Source organism: Antechinus flavipes, chromosome 3, assembly GCF_016432865.1.
Source record: "Antechinus flavipes isolate AdamAnt ecotype Samford, QLD, Australia chromosome 3, AdamAnt_v2, whole genome shotgun sequence".
Classification (NCBI taxonomy): Eukaryota; Metazoa; Chordata; class Mammalia; order Dasyuromorphia; family Dasyuridae; genus Antechinus; species Antechinus flavipes.
This window is the reverse complement of record NC_067400.1, coordinates 407563891-407581831: the sequence shown is the minus strand read 5'-3', so window position 1 is coordinate 407581831 and position 17941 is coordinate 407563891. Positions and strand designations below refer to the sequence as shown.

Sequence of the window (17941 nt, the reverse complement as noted above, 5' to 3'; positions counted from 1 at the left end):
TTTTACTAATGATCACTCAAGCAGTTCTCCCCCTTTAGATGTCCTCCCCCTTTCTTATACTTTCCCCCTACTATTTTTCTTTTCCCCTCTATTTAGCCTAACCCTTCCTTTTTCCCCTCTTACATTTCTATAAGATGAGAGATGTTTCTTGGTGAAACAAAATATATTTAATATTCATTCTTTGGGCCAAATCTAATGAGAGTAAGATTCACACAATATTTATCACCATCCCTTCTTTCCCTCAATCATAATATGTTTTCTTTGTTTCCTCCTGAGATATAATTTCCCCTCATTTTATCTCCACTTTCCCCTTGTTTTTCTGTTACAATCTCCTTTCTATCTCTAGTTTCTTTTTTATATTTTAACAGTAAAATCAGATTATACATGTATACCCATAACAAAAATACAGTTTTCAAGAGTTTTTTTTTTTTTCTTTTTACTTTTTTATGCTTCTCTTGAGTTTTATATTTGGAGGTCTTTTTGTTTGTTGGTTGGTTTGTTTAGCTCTGGTCTTTTCATCTAAAATAAATGGAATTCACCAGTTTCATTAAATGTCCATCTTCTTCCCTGAAAGAAAATGCTCAGTTTAGCAGGGTAATTTATTTCTGACTGCATTCCAAATTCCTTCACCCTTCAGAATATCAGATTCCAGGCCCTTTGATCCTTTAAAGTGGCAGCTACTAGGTCCTGAGTAATTCTTATTGCAGCTCCTAGGTATTTGAATTGTTTCTTTCTGGCTGCTTGTAATATTTTTTCCTTGGCCTGATAGTTCTCACATTTAGCTACAATATTCCTTGTTTAATTCTGGGGTTTCTTTCAGGAGGTATTTTGTGAATTCTTTCAATGGTGATTTCACCTTCTATTTCTATGATATCCGGATATCTTTGATGATTTCCTGAAAGATAGGCTCTTTTTTTCATCATATATTTCAGGGAATCTAATAATCCTTAGATTGTCTCTCCTGGATCTATTTTGCAAGTCAGTTGTTTTCCCAATTAAGTATTTTACTTTTTTTTTTTTTTTGGTTTTCTTTGACTGATTCTCATTTTCTTATTGAATCATTCATTTCTATTTGTTCAATTATGAATTTTAGTGAATTATTTTCTTTATTTACTTTTTGTATTTGTCCAATGAATTTTTAAATGAGTTGCTTTGTCCTATGGAATTTTTTTCCATTTCACAAATATTGTTTTTTAAAGAGTAATTTTCTTTTTATGTTTCACAAATTCTGTTTTTCTGGGAGTTGCTTTCTTTTTCCATTTTATCAAATCTATCTTTTAAGGAGTTATATGCTTTTTCCATTTCACTAAGTCTATTTTGTAGTGAATTTTCTTCAGATAATTTCAATGTTGTCTTTTCCAAACCCTCTTGCAAATTTTTCATTTCCTTTCCCCATCTTTCTTCTAGCTTTCTTTTAAGATCCTTTTAAATTTCTTCTAGGAGAGCCTTGTGTGATGGGGATCAGGTGATATAACCTTCATCTGGAGACAATCTGCCTTCAGTCTCCTCAATGCTTGAAATCTCTTCTCTTTTGCCATAAAAGCTATCTATCATTAGAGTGCTCTTTACTTTTTTACTCATTTTTTTTTTTTTAAGTTAAGATCTGCCTTTAAGGTAGAGGAGGTTTTCCAAGGGGCTGCAGCGGTGCTGGGTCAGTGCTGATTTACTTCTGGTGCTGGGTGGGTGTGGCCAGGTCATGTGAGATTCTGGAGTTTTGGGGTTCACTATTGATCTTTTATGTTTGTGTTAGATGTTTTATAACTTCTCTGTTGATCTACTAGTTTGCAACCAGGACAGAGTAGCCAACACTGTTGTATATTCCTGTAGATTCCTCCCCATAGATTCTCTGCCACAGAGTCTGTACTGCTCCAGGACTCTGCGCTGTCTGTGCTGGCCTTTGTGGTCAGCTGCTTCCTTTAAGCTGCCTCCCTCCCGTTTCCAATTGAAACAGACCTTTTCTGGTCTGTTTCCTCCCTTGGATTCTCTGCCAATCAGGGTCTACACTTCCCCACAGAGACTGCACTGCCCCGGGATTCTGTGGTGTTAGTGGCTGGCTCCCTCTCTCCTATTTCCAATTAAAACAGACCTTTTCTGGTGATCTTCAAAATTATCTTCTGCTGATAATTTGTTGCACTTCCAATATTTGTGGGTTCTGCTGGTCCAGAGCTAATTCAGATGCTGGATTTAGTGTGAAGGTTGTAGAGAAGGTCAGAGAGAAATGTGTATTGTCTCTACCATCTTGGCTCCACCCCCTAATCTTTTTTTTTCCAATTAGAAATTAGATTATCTAATTTTGTATCTTGGTTAATTGTTTTCTTTTTTTAAATTGATCTTACTTGATCAATTATTTTTAATGTATAAAAATCTGTCTCCCCTTGAATTTGGGATCTGGTTCAAAGCTAAAGGGGTTTTGTTCTGATTTGTTGAGAAATTGGGATGCATTGCTTAATAAATTTCTCAGAATTTCAAACCCTTATTTCTTCACTCACTTCATTTTTCACCCACCACAGTACAAAAATGGAAAAGCATGTCCAAGGTACCTACTAGTAGGGTAGGATTAGAATCCAGGTTGATCTTCTCCCCATCTAATATTTGAAACTGGATTCAACAAAGTCTGCAAATTTTTAAAAATACACAAAAAGAACAAGAATAAAATGGTATATGAGAAATAGTATTTGAGGTTGTTCTCCAAAATAGGCTAAAATTAAAAATTCTTATGTTCTATTACATTCTTCCAGATAGCTATGAGCAAAATGGTCTGAAATTATAATAGTTGAAAAATGTCTTATTACTTAACTACCATTGTATAAGGACAACATCCTCTCTCAAAAATCAAAGTTTTCCTAGTTTTTATAAACAACGGAAATTTACTTTACTATGTAAATATACAACACATTTGTGATACATACTGCTGATTTACAGCCTGTGCCATCTTACAACATACTACTATACAAAACATGTTTAAAAATTTGGAAAGTTTAGTTGTCCAACAAGCCTCAGAAGCAGAGGTACTAGTATAAAGATAAATTTGAGCACCCACACACATACATAGACATGTATACACTATAGATTTACATGTATATATAATATATATGCACACACATTAAATACATCTTTAACCTCACACTTTTAATTACTTTGTATTTTGCCCTTTCTGCTAACTTGTATTATTGTTCAAACTCTGTGTGTGTGTGTGTGTGTGTGTGTGTGTGTTGTCTTTTCCTACAGGACTCCTTAAATATTGTAAATAACTTTTAAAATGTTAAGGATTGCTTCTTTGTGAAATTGCTCTTTGTCTTAAGGATGTGACCTCTATTCTCTGTTTGCATTTTTTGTATCCGATTATTTGCTGTTCCAATTTCTGATTCTCTTCTCTAATCTCTTGCATTTAGTTTTCCTAGATTAATCTTTGTCTTCCTCTAGGCCAGATGTGGGGGGAAAAGAAGCATGACTAAATTTAAAGCTAAATTAAATTTAGAAAAACTCAGCTGACTAAAATCTCCTAACATTAATAATTGCTTTACTCCACTGGAATACATGCTTCATGTGATGTAGTAAATGATGTGTCAATGCAGTCAATAGCTTTTATAGCTTTTTAAGCTGCTTTTTTCATACATATATGTGTATGCACATGTGTGTATGTGTGTGTGCATGTGTGTTATTTTCCCACAGTAGAATGGAAATTTGAAAACAGAGGCAATTTAATTTCAATCTTTGTACACCTAGCACTAAGTGTACACAGTCACATAGGAATTACTTATCAATTATTCAATGAATTGAATTGTCTGTCTAAATTGATTGTCAAGTATTTGCAGGATAGAACCACATGTTCCACTTTTCCATCTGAGAATGTCTCAGTGCTCTTACATAAGGACACATTAAGTGGTTTCTAGTGAAATATTTTTGGCTACAAATGATCTTTCTACCTCTCATATTAACAGTAATAGTTTCAACATAAGAGCTAGTATTAAATTATGAATAAGCTGATTTCAGAAAAATCTTGAAAGATATACATGAACTGATACTGAGTGAAATAAAAAGAACCAAGAGAATATTATATACAGTAACAAGATTATGTGATGATCAATTGTGGGAGACTGGGCTCTTCTCAACTATGTGATCATTTAAGGTAAGTCCAATAGACTTGGGATGAAAAATACCATGCACATCCAGAGTGAGAACTATGAGGAGGCTGAATATGGATTGAAGCAAGGGTATTTTCACTTTTGTTTGTGTTTGATTTCTTTCTCATGATATTGTCTCCTTTTGGTCTGATTTTTCTTGTACAACATGACAGGTATAGGAATATGTTTAAGAGGATTGGACATTTTTAATCTCTATCAGATTGCTTGTTCTTTTGGGGAAGAGGGAAGTAAGGGAAGTGAGGGAAAAATTTGAAATACAAAGTCTTACACAAATGAATGTTGAACATTATCTTTACATGTATTTGGGAAAATAAAATATCATTGAGAAAAACATAAAACAAATATAATAAAGCAAGATAAATTTATACATTGGGATCTATATGAAAATGTATGTCTTCTTTTTTACCTACAGACTATTACCTCTGCCAAGAAGTAGTCTTCTGGGATTGTAACTGGTCATTAAATTAAGTACAGTTCTTAAGTCTTAAAACAAAACAAAACATAGTAGTACCTTATATAATATCTTAAGTTTTATAAAGTTGTGGGTGTATGTTATCTCATTTGATTCACACAATTCTCTGAGGTAAAGGCTATTGTTACTCCCATTTATAGATGAGAAAAACTGAGGTTGAGAAAAATTAGGTGACTTGCCCAGGATTACACAGCTAGTACATCTTTGAGGTGGGATTGGAATGTGGATCTTCTTTACTCCAAGTCCAACAGTTTTCTTCATTGCAACATTAAATTTTCTAGTTCAAAGTTTCTGAAAACATTGACAATTCCCCAAATGTGCAATTTCTTAATTTTGTGAACAAAAATAGTCTCCCAAATAAAAAATAGACCATGGAAATAATTAATGCCTAAGAATAAGATATACTATTTAGTATATAACAATCAAATCAAATCTCTGATGAGAGAGCTCAGAAAAGTTCTCATTTGTCATTGGCAAAATTCTAGATCACAAAGATTTCCTTTCAAGTATATACATTCAACCTTCCACATAAAGCTGCTGATGACATATTGTTGCATAACCAAATAGCTATTAAATCTGTGGAGACAAAACTACTTGTGTAACTGATGCTTCAAACAACAGAATAAGAGGAACTGTTATTTCTTACTTGTGAAACGAGGCATGACAGGAAGTAAGTTTTTAAAAGTTATACACTGAGTGGCAGGTTATCAGCTCTTAAGTAGTACAAAACTGTGTGTCATAAAGTTTCTTCTCAGTCTGACAAAATTGATATGAGAGATAAATGACAAATGTCAGAGGGGCTATGAGAAAAAAAGAGATGTCCCAGGATATTTTTGGCAGAGCTGAGAAATGGTGCAGCTCTTCTGGAAAGCAATTTGAAACTATGTCCTAAAGGTATCAATACTGTTCATATCTACTGGCCTAATTATATCTCTACTACATTTCTGAGCCAAGAAATCAAAGAAACAGGAAAATAATCTATATGTACAAAAATACAGGGCTCTTTTCCTACTAGCCCAAAAACAGAAATAAAGGTGATATCTTCCTATTGGGGAATGGCTGAGCAAATTTTATCACATAAATGTAGTGGGATGTTATTGTTCAATTAAAAAAAATGATGAAATGAACAATTTCAGAAAAAAAACTGGGAAGACCTTTATGAACCCATACAGAAAGTAATTAGCAGAATCAGGATAACAATTTACATAATGATAGCATTGTAGGCAAAAACAACTTTGAAAGACTAGAAACCTGGTCCTGCATGAATTTTTTTAAACTTAAGATGAATTGTGCCACTTATCTCTTAAGAAAGAGGTGACATATTTCAAATGAAAAACAGAAATAACAGAAATCAATTTCTGGATATTACTAATATATTTGTTTGGAGTATGCGGTTATGTATTGAAGGTCTTTTTTGTTTTTCATTTAATTTGTTTAATTAGCAGTGAGTTTATTAGTGAGCAGGTCAGATTAATTTTAATTACTTATAAATTGAAAAATAATAAACTATTAATTTCTAGTCAGGAGAATTTTATTTTTTATTTTTTAAAATTTATTTTCTTTTTGATTTATTGAATAAAACAAGAATTTACATAACATAATATAATAAAAATATAATTGAACATGGATCTACAAATCTATCATATACAAATTGCTATCTCATTTAAATATGTAATAAAATTATCATGTAATTTTTTCATTTTTTCTTCCCACCCCTCTGTTCTACACACACACACACATACACACACACACACACACATCTGTAAATTCTATACAGACTTCTATTTATCAGTTCTTTTTCTCTGTATAGTTTTCTAATTGTTCTTCCTGGACTCAATGTCACCTTAGGGCCTACGTTGAGAAGCTTCTAAGCTGAGGTCAAATATCACCTCCTTGATAAAGCTTCCCCTCTGATCTATAGCAGATAAGAATCTTCTTCCTTGAAACAATGCATTACCTTATTAGTATCTATATTATATACATATCCCATTGATTTGTATTTACCTGTGAAAATATATTAACATGTCTTTTTCTCCCCTTTACAAGGTTACAAGCTTCTTGAAGGAAAGAGTTGTACCTCTATGTGTTAGTAGAGAGAGAAGCAGAATTTAGCAGAATTTTGGAATGGATAGAAAAACCAAAGACTATATAAGTGGAGAAGGTAGAAAACTTGCTCTGAGAACTTTTCACCAATGCTTAGCTATTAAAATTAAAATTCATATCCAATGAAGTAATTAACATTACTTTTTACTTAGGATGGCTGTAGTTTGGATAGTTAAGGGAAACTGAATCATAAAGAATGTCAGAGTTGGAAGGGACCCTAAAGGTCATTCAACCCCTATAATTTATATAAAGAAAAATAAGTCTAAGGAGATGAAGAAGCTGCCCAAAGTTAGAGAGAAAGAACATTAATTTATTTTGGGAAAACCTTTCCTGATTTCTGTGAGTTAGAGTTTGGGTTTGAGAGTGTAGTGAAGGAAGCTCCAGGTTAAGTTTGATAGATTACGAGACAATGGTTCATTGTCTTCTCACCCCCCAACCAGGCATATATGCTTTAATTATGACATTTTTGTATTCCTGTGAATGACATAAGGGAAGCTATGCCTGTGTCCTTGGGGTGTTCAGAATGTGTCAGTCTGGGCTCCTTTTGTCTATTTTCCAAAGGCAAGGACTTCTGCATATGGGAATGAGGAAGTCTCAGAGAACACTCTGCCTGACATTCCTCCTTCCTCCTTCCCTTCCCCCAGCCTCAGTGAATTCTTTGCAAAAGCCACAAAATCTTAAGACAGAAGTTACCAGAGACTGTTTTGAATGTTATTGCATGCAAATATATGTATATTTGAAAATTGATAATTATTGAATAAGAATGAAGTTTAGTAGATATACTAGACTTATAAAATACAAAATCCTTTGAAAAGAAAATTAAAAGAAAAGCAATTCTTTAGATATGAGAGCCTGATTCTTTTATATAACCATGGCTCACAGACTTCCTCTTTACTCTGTTCCCTATTACTGTCTTTAGTGACTTTATTAGCTTGCTCTTATAGTACCTCAATTCCAATAACTTTCAACTAGGCTCCAGGATGTCAACCTCTCCCAGATATCATGGCTTTTGTTAATTTCTTCTTCAGGATATTTTAATTTTTGGTCAGTGCTAGTGGTGGGTCTATGTGTTCCTCTGTCAGCATTTGCTCCTATCTCTTCCCTGAAATTTAGATGGCAAGATCAGAGGAAAGAGAGCAGAAAACAAAATAAAATTATTGTGTCATGAAGAGATAATCATTTATCCTATAGTGTAACATATCTCCTATTGCATTTTTCCTATTGTATGACATATGTATGTTGTCCTACTGCATATATATATGTATATATACATATATATATATATATATATATATAATTTCATCCATTTCTTCTTGACTGATTAGAGTTTTACTAGTAAGCTGTCTCAAATAATACCCACTACTCCCTCTCTTAGTAGTTGTACTTGCTAGCATTTTACTGAAATGATGGCACCCACAAGTTTTGAGCACCTTTAGCTTGATTCCTGTTTCAAAAAATCTCATTAATCCCTCCTGTCCAAATTAATTTTTGTTTGTATCTTTGACTATTTTCTCCTCCTTCCCATGTATTTTTGAAGAAAGTGTGTGTGTGTGTGTGTGTGTGTGTGTGTGTGTGTGTGTGTGAGATCACTACCTTCTAATTTTGCTCTTGACCTGATCTGTCTTGCCTTTTCTAGGATGTTGGTCTTTTACTGAACCCCATTTTTTGTGCATTTTCCATATCATTGCTTAGGCAGCCCTTATACTGCAAACCAAAATAAAACAAAACAAAAATAAGCTGTCTTTGAGTTTCTTAACTTCTTGAGGTAGTATCACTGACAGCTGAATTACTAGCCAACATGTAACATCTCCACTTCTTGCACATTCACTGACTTCTTAACCTCTTAAAGACTGACCATCCACTCTTTGTCCCACTGAAAATATTTAAAGATATTAAATGCCCTTCAAAATACTCCTTCCTCACATTCTTTGATCATTCCATCCTCTTTTAAAACCTACTTTTGGCTTCCATGATACTGCATCACCTTTTTTCCTTATTTGTCTATATCTTTTCTTCCATGCTTTCTCCACTTATTCCTCTTGAGGGACCTGAATAGATGATCTCAGAAATCTCTTCTAGCTCTAATTCCTATCACCTTAATGATCTTTTATTTTGAATGCAAACTTTTAAAGGAAATAAATATCCATACATTTCTGTGGTTCACAGCTCTATAACTCACCCACAGCAACAATCATCCACAGCAACAATCATAACAAATATTTCTTGAAAAGATGAGTGACCCTAACAAATGTAGACAGATATGCAGAAATGACTACTAGCACTGTTTGGTAGTTAATGAGTCTTCTTTCAATGTACTGACTACAATAATAAGGAACTCCCCAAACCATTAAGAGTAGGGGAAATTACAAGAAAGGCCTCAAATATTTAATTGTACCAGAGCCAAATCGCCATCCCTTTAAAGCTATTTAGGCAAGTATGGCTTCTAAATGCATTCCTAGAGTATCTTTCTAAAGGAAGACTACAGCAGAACTGCTTTTGTTTTGTTACCATTAATAAGGTCTAAAAGGGGCCATTCTTGTAGTTTTGTAGGCATCACATTAAATTTATAGCATGTTAATATTGGAAAGACTGAATTATTCTCTAAATCATTGAAAAGGTTAAATTCAGGCCTCATGCTTCCATTATCACAACTTGTGTCAGTGTGTCATACACATTGACCATTCTTAAAAGAGTGAATGAAAGAAAATAATTTTCAAGCACTGTGCAAAGTGCTGGAGATACAAATAGAAAAGCCAGTCCCTCCCTTGTCTCAAGGAGGTCACATTCTAATTGGGTGAGACAACACATATCAGCTGCAAGACCAATATAAAAACCTAGGAGTCCTTAATGTGCCTTGGCAGATCAGATTTCCAAGAGATATAGTGGAAGAACAGATGGTAATAAAAAATAAAAAGAATAATGATGAAAATAACTGGTATTTATATAACATTTTAAGTTTTACAAATGTTTTACATAGGCTGTCTCATTTGATCCTCACAACAATCCTGTAAGGTAGGTCCTAGAATTATTATATGAGTTTTACAGATGAGGGAACTGAATTTGAATTAAATAACTAGATCAGCACAACACAGCCATTAAATATCTGGGACATGATTGTATCTTAGGTTTTCCTGACTCCAAGTCCATTGTTTTATCCACTGTGTAGTTGTCTTCTAGTGTATTGGAAGTAATATAATTGATGACTTTCTGCTTATCTAAGTGACCTTATCTGCCTGGTAAAGTCAGGAAGGATAATTGGAGTGATATGGTCAAGAGTTACTTCTAGATGTTGCTACTTTTGAGAAGTAGAGTGAAACCCTGAGAACTCAAGTAAGACCTCAGTCAATAACTCTGGATTTCCTCCATACGAACTGGGAATTCATGTGTCAAAGTTCATCCAGAACAGGAAAGAGGAAAGTGGAGTGTGGAAATATGGAATCTACTTCTTGCTGGGTTGGTTGGATAGGCTCCAGAGTGCATATTAAAAAGTTGTATCTGAAAATAAACCCATAGTTTCATAAATTGTTCATTTCTTCTCTCATTTACCCTCTCTACCTAACCTGATTTGGGGGAGAAAGGTGAGAGGTGAGAAAGGAATATCTGTACTACTTCATGAGCTGATAAGAAAGATGAAATCTTGGTGGTGGTCTTAGACATACTCTGCTCCCATCTGACAGCACAGTAGTGAAGTTATTCACAAAACAGGACAGCAAATCACCTGCTTTTTTTTTTTGTGAATCCAGTTAAATTCATCTGTTTTCTGAGGAAAGAAGGAAGCTGGGAACCACCACTCAGGGATAAAATCCTAGCCTAAGTAAAAATGTCTTAACTATATTGTTAGATGAATTTTGTTAAGTTGATTTTATTTTAACTGAGGTTTCGTGAATGGGAGAAAAAAAGAAACATTTTTATTAATTATAATCATAATGAAATATAATAAAATATTATATTAAAACAAAAAATACAGAGGTCAAAATGGTGACTCAAACTTTATGAAGCTTATGGCTTGAAAATAGAGCTGCCACTTCTTTATTGCCAATGCCTTGAGTTGAAGAGCTAGATGTTGAAAAGCCCTGCAATTTTATGAAATTGTATCTTTCATTCTGGAACTAAAGTGGGATGGGCACCTGGATCCATTTAAAAAGAGAAAGATATGGAAAATAATTTTTCTTACATGTTCCCCACACCAGAGGTGTCAACATGCCTCTTAAACAAGAAACCAAACAAGATTAAATGTAATTAAGAAAATTTTAATAAAATAAATAAAACAATAAAACGGATTAAAATACCAAATTGTGGTTTTCTACATCAATATGTGACTTGCAGGACTCTTCTTGTTTGAGTTTGATACCACAGCCTTAGACTTTTATTTAACTCTTTTGAGGGGAAGCAATGAGGGTTAAGTGACACAGCTAGTAAGATCAAGTGTTTGAGGCCAAATAAAAATGTATGAGATCACATATTTCATCTGTTCATCTTTCCCCAGAGAAAGAAAATTTATTTTCAGGTTTATTTAATTTGACAATTTTTACTCATCAAACCTGACCACTTTCATTTGTACCACCAACTAAGCAATTTCAGGAAGAGTTTGCTTTTGCCTTGCTTTGGCAAAGATTTTGCATTCAAATATTATTTATAAAGCACCTGACAACCGGAGCAATAAAATAATTTTCACTACTTCTGAAGCTATTTTTTATTGGTGGATAATTTCAAAATTCTGTCCCTGAGACACTACTAGAGAGGATTTGTTCTTCTCAAGATAAATTAAGTACAGTTGGGTCCCAGTACTAGATTCCTATTTCTTAGTGGTGGATGGTATTTAGAAAGGCATGTGTAATGCCTAGGCAGGACACTACTTTCAGGTTTGTGAAATTAGAAAGTTTAACTGTAACAACTTGTCTAGACATCTCTATTCCCGGATTAAAGTTTTCAACAGGCAGCATGTGCCACTCTCAATGTCTCCCCTCACACATCACTGACTGACCTAATAGGGAAGCGGGAGGGAGGGGGTGGCGGGGAAGTACGCAAATGGGGGTAGATATCTTAAGGTGAATAGTGTTTTTTTTTTTTTTTTTGTTTGTTTGTTTGTTTTTTTTTTTTTAACACCAGCACTGCTATTCTTGCTTTTTCAGAAGAGTTGCCGTTTGATTTTTGGTACCTATGTGAACCCGCCTTTTCGGCACTCATCCATCCCCTTCCTTTGGACTTGCTACTCATAGCTGAAGAAAAGGATTATCGATAGGATTGTTGGTTGGAAGAACTTGAATAACTACCCCAATCTTTGGATTTCTACAAGCAGCAAAGTTAAGCAGTTTTTGTAACCAGGAGAAGTTCTTTGTAAAAAGAAGAAAACAAAATTCTCCGGATTCAGCCTCTCTCGTTCCCCAAGAAAAAAAACTAAACGGGATCAGTCCCATCCAGGACTTTGGGCCAAGTCTAGACATCCCATCTGATATTAAGGCAGAGCAGCTGGATGCGAAGCACATCTGGAACTTCAAAGATCTCCTAGCGCCCTCTGCAGCCAGTCGGGCCTGGGATAGGGGGACGGGTGAGAGGGACTCACGATCTCACACCCCTCCAATTCCTTACCACACCCGTGGACCCCACCCAGTCTGATCTATGAGGCAAGGCGGGAGCCCCCAACTTCTCGATACAGAAACAGGGCGTGGGGATACCAGATCCCACGGAACCTGCGGGGCCGTTGCAAACGCTCCGCCCGCTATGAACTTCCTCCTCCTCCCTCCTCTCCACCCCTTTCACCCCTAGCCGCCAGCTTGAGCCGGGTGGCGGGGCTCCGGAGACACGCGGCTGTGTCCGCGGTGCACTTGGGGCGCTCTTCTCTGTTTGTTCGTGCACAACTTTTGAGCTGTGTGCGGCTTGTTGGATGTCCCGAACAGGGAGAGCATGGCTTGGAAAGAAGGTCGAGAGGCTGGCTCCCCAGGAGTGGCCATCTGGAAGGCGGTGATTATCCTTCTCTGCCTTCAGATCCCGAGAATCCATCCCTACAACTTGGACACGGAAAACCCTCTGCTCTTTAACGGACCCAAAGGGACCTTGTTTGGTTATTCAGTCGTCTTGCACAGCCATGGGGACAACAGATGGTGAGTGCATTTGTTTCAGTTTCCTATTTGCGGGGAGGCTTTGAAATCCGTGCCTTGAAGTGATTCCCTGCTTAAAACTTTTTCTCCCAAAGGAGAAAAGTGCTCGAGAGACTGTTACAGGCATCCTACAGTGCCAGGGCTGTTGATAGGTATTCCCTTGGTGAATTTGTCCTAGAGGCAAGCTTATATTGAAGTTGAAGCGCTCGGAGGCGGGGGTAGGGGGAGGAGTGAGTGTTAGTGGAACCTTACTTCTTTTGGGTACGGTAGGAGGTGAACACATTAGGCATCCTAGTAAGTGAGCACATCGTGGGGAGCCAATCAATCAGCAAGCATTTATTGAGCGCCTGTTATGTGACCAGAAAGTGTGTTTTAGGGTTGCAGGTCCTTGAAGCGCGAGTCAAAAGTTGGGAATTTAGGGTCGCGTGCTCCCCCCATCCCATTCCACCTCCCCTTTTGCCTAGCTTCTAAGATGTGTGGGATGATCTTTTACCGTTTCTATTTTTGCGCTTGCGTGTGTGTTCCTGAGCTAGGCTTGTGGTGGGAGCCCCCACCGCCAACTGGCAAACCAACGCTTCAGTGGTCAACCCTGGTGCAATTTTCAGATGCAAGATCGGAGAAAATCCTAATCGGACTTGCGAACAACTACAGTTGGGTGAGTTCAGAAGGGAAATTGCCACTCTTTGTACCTGAAAGCAAAAAGATTTCTTTGGAAACTGGTTGTAATGCTTAGTTAATTTTGGTATTAACTCACTGGGATTCCCTCTTCCCCAGCTGCTCTCACTCCCCTTAACTACCAAGAAGTCTACGTGTTTCCACCCACAGTGAGTTTTGCCTTCTGCTCAAGATAGTCATTTCAAAACTTTTGAAAAGAGAAGATACTGAAGAAGATATTGATTGTTTAAAAGGACGAGTTTTAATGGATCCCTTTCTTCTTTGCTAGTGCTCCTCTGGCCCAAGCACATGTTTGTAAAGTTTGTATGAAACATACTTTGAAATGAGTCCAGAGGTAAAGTGAAATAGTTTTAAAACTTTCTTGAAAGTGAGGGAGTTTGGATCTTTCTAAGTCAAGAATGGGAATTTTATAATCACCCAACTTTATGAATAGGATTAACTTGGAATCAAAAATTGCCCTTAGAATTAGGAGCACATCTTATTTAGCATCAGTTTTGGTACAAGCACAAACAGTACTTTCTGTTAATGAAAATTAACAACAAAGTAATACCCAAAGTTGCCTGCCCCTCATTTATATACTTAAAAGGAAAAGAAACTTGATGCATAGTTGTAACCTTCCCTAGCAAAGTTGCCAGAGATGTTAAATTTAACTTTTTCTTTAGCACAATGTAGTTTCTTCAGAACCCTCCTCTGTAGCTGGGTTTTTAAAGTATTGTTTCTTAGAACAGCTTTACAAGATCTAAAGCAAGAGCTTCCCCTCATCCCATAGTAAAAAAAGAGTTAAAGCACCCAATTGAAGACTGTATTGTGGATTTAATATGGTTGAATTTCCCTCCCAAACCAAATTAAGGAGTGGCTCCAAAATATCTTGTCTACAGTTGTTTAGGATCTTATTATTGAATTGAAGATTGTGACTTAAAAATAGAGTAAGAACTATCTCTACTTTTAGGACTTTACCTTCCCACAGGCAAAAGTCAGAACATATTGTTAGATATGTGTTCATTTTGTAAAATGTATTTTTTCAGTGTGCACAATTTTTGAGAGGAGGGAACTTGAGAGGAAGCCACTAGAAATTATGCAGTAAAGTCTTTAAGAAGGCAAGTTTACTTTCTAGAAAAAAAAGACTGAAAGGAGAAGGATTGTTTATGATTAGAAGATATACTAGAAGGGCTGACAAGAGCTCAAAGGAAAACAAGTAAATCTTCCTATTGTCTTGCTTTGGCCTTGGCTATCAAAGCTACAGCAACAGCTTCCTTTTAGGAATAGGAAATATATGCTGCCCCAGGAATTCTAGGATCAGCTGAAAGAGAAAGCGTTCATATTTTAATATACTTTTCAAAATTTAGAATTAAATATATTTGCTTACTTAAATGAACAGAAATAAATATATAATAAAAAAAAATAGGGATCACTGGGCATTACGTTTACCTCCGTGTGTAAAAGGAACAATGTTAGAGACCTGAATTTAGATTCTGATCCAAACACTTAATAGCTGTGATTTTGAACAAGTGACAAATTCTTTGAGCTTCAATTTCCTCATTTGTAAAAATGGAAATTTCAATACCTTACTAACAGAATTGTTATAAGGAATTTTTTTTTAATCTTGTGTATTGATACATGCTATCTCCAGGGTTCAGACTTCAGTGAAGAATTAAGTGTTTTGGTGAAATGATTTAAGATGTGCCAGAGGCAAGATCTGAACACAGGTCTTTTGGCTCTCAAGGCAATTTTCATTTCACTACCACCCCATACTACCTCTCTACCCACTGTCTAGCTTCTGATACATAGCTCTGTGACTCTGGGCAAGTTGACTGAATTTCAAAGTGTCTTAATCAATTCTCTAAGATCATAGGTGAGTTGCAGAGAATATGCCAATCTGCATTAGCAGAAGGAGTTTTCTTATCTGGAACTCCCATATATTAAGAAAATTACAAGTCTTAATTTCTGTCCCAATTTAAAGATGGCTGAGTTGCCATATTTGGTAAGAAACTGTTTTCTTTCATACAGAAAGTAATCTTTATTGGGGGCAAAGTCTGTTACTCATTTTGTATTCTGTATTCTCTGTGCTTATTGAATTGCCTTCTAAGTAGTGGATACTTAATAAATACTTGTGCTACTGCATTGAATGGGGGTTATGGGTTTAAGTCCCTGAGACTATATAGAGTTGGTATATTCAAGGGGCATTAAGATTATATGAAGTGTGGCCATATAAATTGCATAGTTTTAATACCAGAAATGAAGTGGAAAATGAGTGTTCTCTTTTTCTAGCCTTGATAGCTATATAGACATTTCAGTGATGTTTCAATTACTGAAGATGATTTTGGCATTTTAACTTTGAAATTGCTTTCAGAAGTAGCTAGTGGGTCATATGAGATTATCTATCTTATTATTATTTATGTAGACTTTTTGGTGAACATTAAAAATTCTGCTTATTAAAAAACCAAATAGAAAAAAGAAAGACAGAAAAGTAAAATAAAATAAAATAAAACAAAACAGAACATTGTTATTTGCCCAGCAAAATATCAGTGAGGATTCAGAATATAAAGCAATGAATTTCCAATTCAAGAAAGGATATATAATAGTAGAAGAAATTATATCCATGAGTATACATCTTTTTTTTTTACTCCCTTGTAATATACACTTTTTTAAAGACAAAATTTGTATTATCCATTGCTTGCTCATTCATGTAGTTTACCAGTTTTGAGCCAACACTACTCTTGGGGAAAAAAGAAAAAGGAAAGTTAACTTGCTGTCTAAGGATGAACATTTGGAGAGATACCTTGAGGAATTCAGTATAATTTATATTAGATTAAGATTTAGTCAAGCCTTGACTCAGATGCATGACCTTTGGAAGTCACCCAACCTCTCTGATATTTTTGTTTCTCCTTCTTAAAGGTAGATACACTGATATTTGCATGGGCTGTCTTATAGGTTTATGTGAGAAATATATTTTTAAATTGAAGTGATTACATAAATGAGTTATTTTTATTCAAAAAGAAGAGTGTGTCATAGGCCCTAAGGCAATTTCAAAAGAAAAGTTCCCCCAAATTCTTGAAATAGCATTGTCTTAGTTTCTCATCCTCTTCCTTTATAAGTTTATAGCATTTCAAAGTGACTTCTATAAAAGGAGAGACATATTTCTGACTGTGTAAGTATTATTATTTGTTAAACCAGTTTTATCATTGGTCCCAAAATTATCTACATTTGTTAGACCACTTTTTGAGTTTTGGTTGAGTTCCTAAACAATCCCTATAAATAAAATGAGACAGCTGGTGAAATAGGAAAGAGAGTTCTGGGTCTCTGGGCCTTGAAGTCAGGGAGACCTGAGTTCAAAGTCAGTTTCAGACATTTGGTAGCTGTTTGACCCTGAGTAAACTGCCTGATGTCTATGTTATACAGCTTTTTTAGTAATAAAACAGGTATCATCATGGTACCTCCCATGAGAATCAATGAAGTGATATTTGTAAAGCTCTTAGAATAGTAGCATTCTTTTAAGGTAAGGGAAGAGGGAAAAAAGAGAGAGGGAAAAGGAGAGGGAGAAGGGAAGAAGAAAAGAAAGGAGGGAGGATTTAAGTTTAGAAGGCACAGGAATGTAAGGGATATTGTAAGGTTTGATTAAATGCTGGTTGAGAGGTTTGATAGAAAAAAAAAGTGGAGAATGGTTTATGAGTGTTTTTGTAGAGTCATTCATAGATAGGTGATGTTTCCTAGAATCAGAAAGAAAAATGCTCAGAATACAATATTAAGTTTACCTGGTAATAATAATAATGAAATAGTAGGGGGCAAGAATATTGGTCAGGGATGAGGTGAAGATTAATTCATATAAGTGAAGAAAGTGCTTTAAGCCCTTCAAACATAGCATTCAAAAATGCAAAAGGAAAAGTTGAAAAATTCACACACACACACACACACACACGCGCACACACACACACACACACACACACACACACACACACTCCTTTTTTCCCAGTGTCATGAGACTATGAATGTGAAGCATTTTATATTGTCACACTTTAGTGATGTGTTCACTTAGTTTTGATGAACTTCTTTTTTTTCTTTAATTGCTTTTTTTTGTAACAAGGAATGTTTCATAGGGTAGTAGGAGGAAAAGATATTTAGAAATGAGGTGATATAAAAAGAAAAGGTATCAGTATAAGTTTGACTTTTTTAAGAGAGGGACAGGGAAAAGGAGAAGAAGGAAGAGGAGGGAAGAAGAAAGGAAAGTGTGATGGAGGGAAAGAAAGGTAAGGATGGAGGAAGGAAGGGAGAGGGGAAGAGGAGAGGGAAAAGAGAAAGGAACAGAGGAAGGAAAGAGAATCAAATCCCAAGCAAAGAAATCCTAGAATTCTAGAAAACTCTCCATTACTACTTATTAAGAAATCGTAAATAGCAAATGGAAATAGAATAGTAACTTTACTATTTACTAAGCACATAGTAGTAGTGCTTTA

The 17941-nt window shown here is 35.5% G+C and overlaps 1 protein-coding gene across 2 annotated transcripts in view; it reads left to right on the top strand.

Annotated features, from left to right (window-relative positions):
- The first annotated feature begins 11414 nt into the window (after positions 1-11414).
- Positions 11415-17941, top strand: part of ITGA4 (integrin subunit alpha 4) — a 131204-nt gene continuing 124677 nt past the window's right edge. The window contains exons 1-2 of one of the 2 annotated variants that reach the window (XM_051986101.1): positions 11415-12821; positions 13352-13473. In XM_051986101.1, the coding sequence (XP_051842061.1) occupies positions 12625-12821; positions 13352-13473 (319 nt within the window). In that variant the 5' untranslated portion in view covers positions 11415-12624. The remainder of the gene's footprint in view (positions 12822-13351; positions 13474-17941) is intronic. The other variant, XM_051986100.1, reaches the window with a different exon arrangement.